Source organism: Charadrius vociferus, unplaced genomic scaffold, assembly GCF_000708025.1.
Source record: "Charadrius vociferus isolate BGI_N301 unplaced genomic scaffold, ASM70802v2 scaffold730, whole genome shotgun sequence".
NCBI lineage: Eukaryota > Metazoa > Chordata > Aves > Charadriiformes > Charadriidae > Charadrius > Charadrius vociferus.
In genome coordinates, this window is record NW_009646225.1 from 126,812 (window position 1) to 128,381 (window position 1,570).

A 1,570-nucleotide genomic window follows, 5' to 3' on the forward strand; every position below is an offset into this window, starting at 1 on the left:
CCTGCTGAATCAGGACTCTCCACCGGTGGGACAGGCGCAGCTTTCTGGAAGACACTTCTCAGAGAGAGATGCTCCGGGTCTGAGTGACCCAACAGCGCTGACCCGGCAGTACCAGCCTCGTGTCTCTACAACAGATGTGGTTTTGGGGTCAGAAGCGGAGTCTCAGCAGAAGGACCCCAAAGAATGGGACCGTGAGAAAGGAGGTGACAGGCTTACAAGGCACACAGCTCTGTTTCCCCTTGGGGACGAAGAAAACAGCACTTCGCAGCATCCTGGGGACTCTAAAGGCTCAAGTCCTATCAAGTACCACCCTCTCACTAGCACGTCCAGTACCTTTGACGTGACAAGGACCTCTTCTGCTTTAGCCCTTAAACCCTCTGAGTCCAGGCCTCTGCTGCGACGTTCCAACAGCTTCTCCCTGCCAAGGTCCCAGGAAAGCGACAAGCGCCGAGGCTCCGGCAGTGGGGGCGGTGGGGTGAGCGAAGAAATGAGCCTGGACTCTCTGCAGTGGTCTTACCTGAAAGACGTTTGCCGCTCTGCTATTGATGAGCTGTGCAGGGACGGAGGTGTGCAGATCTCAGAGCATCGTGATGGGGACTGCACCGTGCTGACGCTACAAGCGGCAGACCGGAGCAAGCTTTTCCAGGCTAAATGGAAGGTGGAAGCTCTTGTGCAGAAGTGTCCTGACCTGGTGTGTCAGAGTATGAGCTACTCGGAGCTCGCTGTAGATGGTCCAGATGACAGTGCCCTGGGCGAACTGTGCAGCCTCCTGCGAGGAACCGCCCTCGGGGTTGGACTCAGCAAAGACAAGTACAAGCTGTACCTCGCCTGCCCCAAGGAGATGCTGCCAGGAGTGACTGAGGCCTTCCACGTGTTTTCTTCTAGGAGGATCCGTGCCCTGAAGTCTTCATCCTTGTCTCCAGGACCGGAGAGCACAGGGCACTCCAGTGTCCGCCGAGCGAGCAGAGGCCAGGACGCGGTGCTGGGTGCAGCCCTTCCCGGCAGCCTGGTGTCCCTGCAGATGGACCTGCAGCACCTGGACGTTAGCGACAAAGCAGAGGGGCTCAGGGCTTTCCGGCTGCCGGAGGCGGAGGAAAAGAGGTCCCCCAGTCCTTGGAGGTTCCAGCAGGCGCTGGGGCAGGAGGAGGGCAGTGACCACGTTGATTCTGGGGCTGTGCAAGGAGGAGGCAGCCCCCTGAGCCCCAGTGTGGCGGATAAGCCAAGTCCTGCTGGTCTGAGGGAGTCCCAGGAACGGCCGAAGACAAAGCTGCCAGTGGGGGATCCTGACATTGCGCGGCTAAAGCAGGTTCTGCCGGACAGATTCCAGTTTGCCAGAGACAAGAGCGGAGGAGGCCACAACGAGGCGATGGGACAGCCGCGCTCACCGGTTCCTGCAGCGGACGGTGCTCCTCGCTCCCTGCCCACACGGCTGTACGGGGCTGCGGCTGGACAGTTGCCTGCAGCGAAGCCCGGGGGCCGGGAAAGGGCCCCGGTCCCGATGGGCAGGAGCACCGCGCAGGAGGCGCCTGAGCCCTCGTCGCGGCAGATGAGCGGCTCCCACCCCGGGCAA

General features: G+C 61.2%; 1 protein-coding gene across 1 annotated transcript in view; it reads left to right on the top strand.

The window, feature by feature from the left end:
• IFI35 (interferon-induced protein 35) overlaps positions 1-1,570 on the top strand; it is a 12,760-nt gene that overhangs the window by 7,226 nt on the left and 3,964 nt on the right. Inside the window, exon 10 of the mRNA XM_009879819.1 lies at positions 366-1,566. Within this exon, the coding sequence (XP_009878121.1) occupies positions 366-1,566 (1,201 nt within the window). The remainder of the gene's footprint in view (positions 1-365; positions 1,567-1,570) is intronic.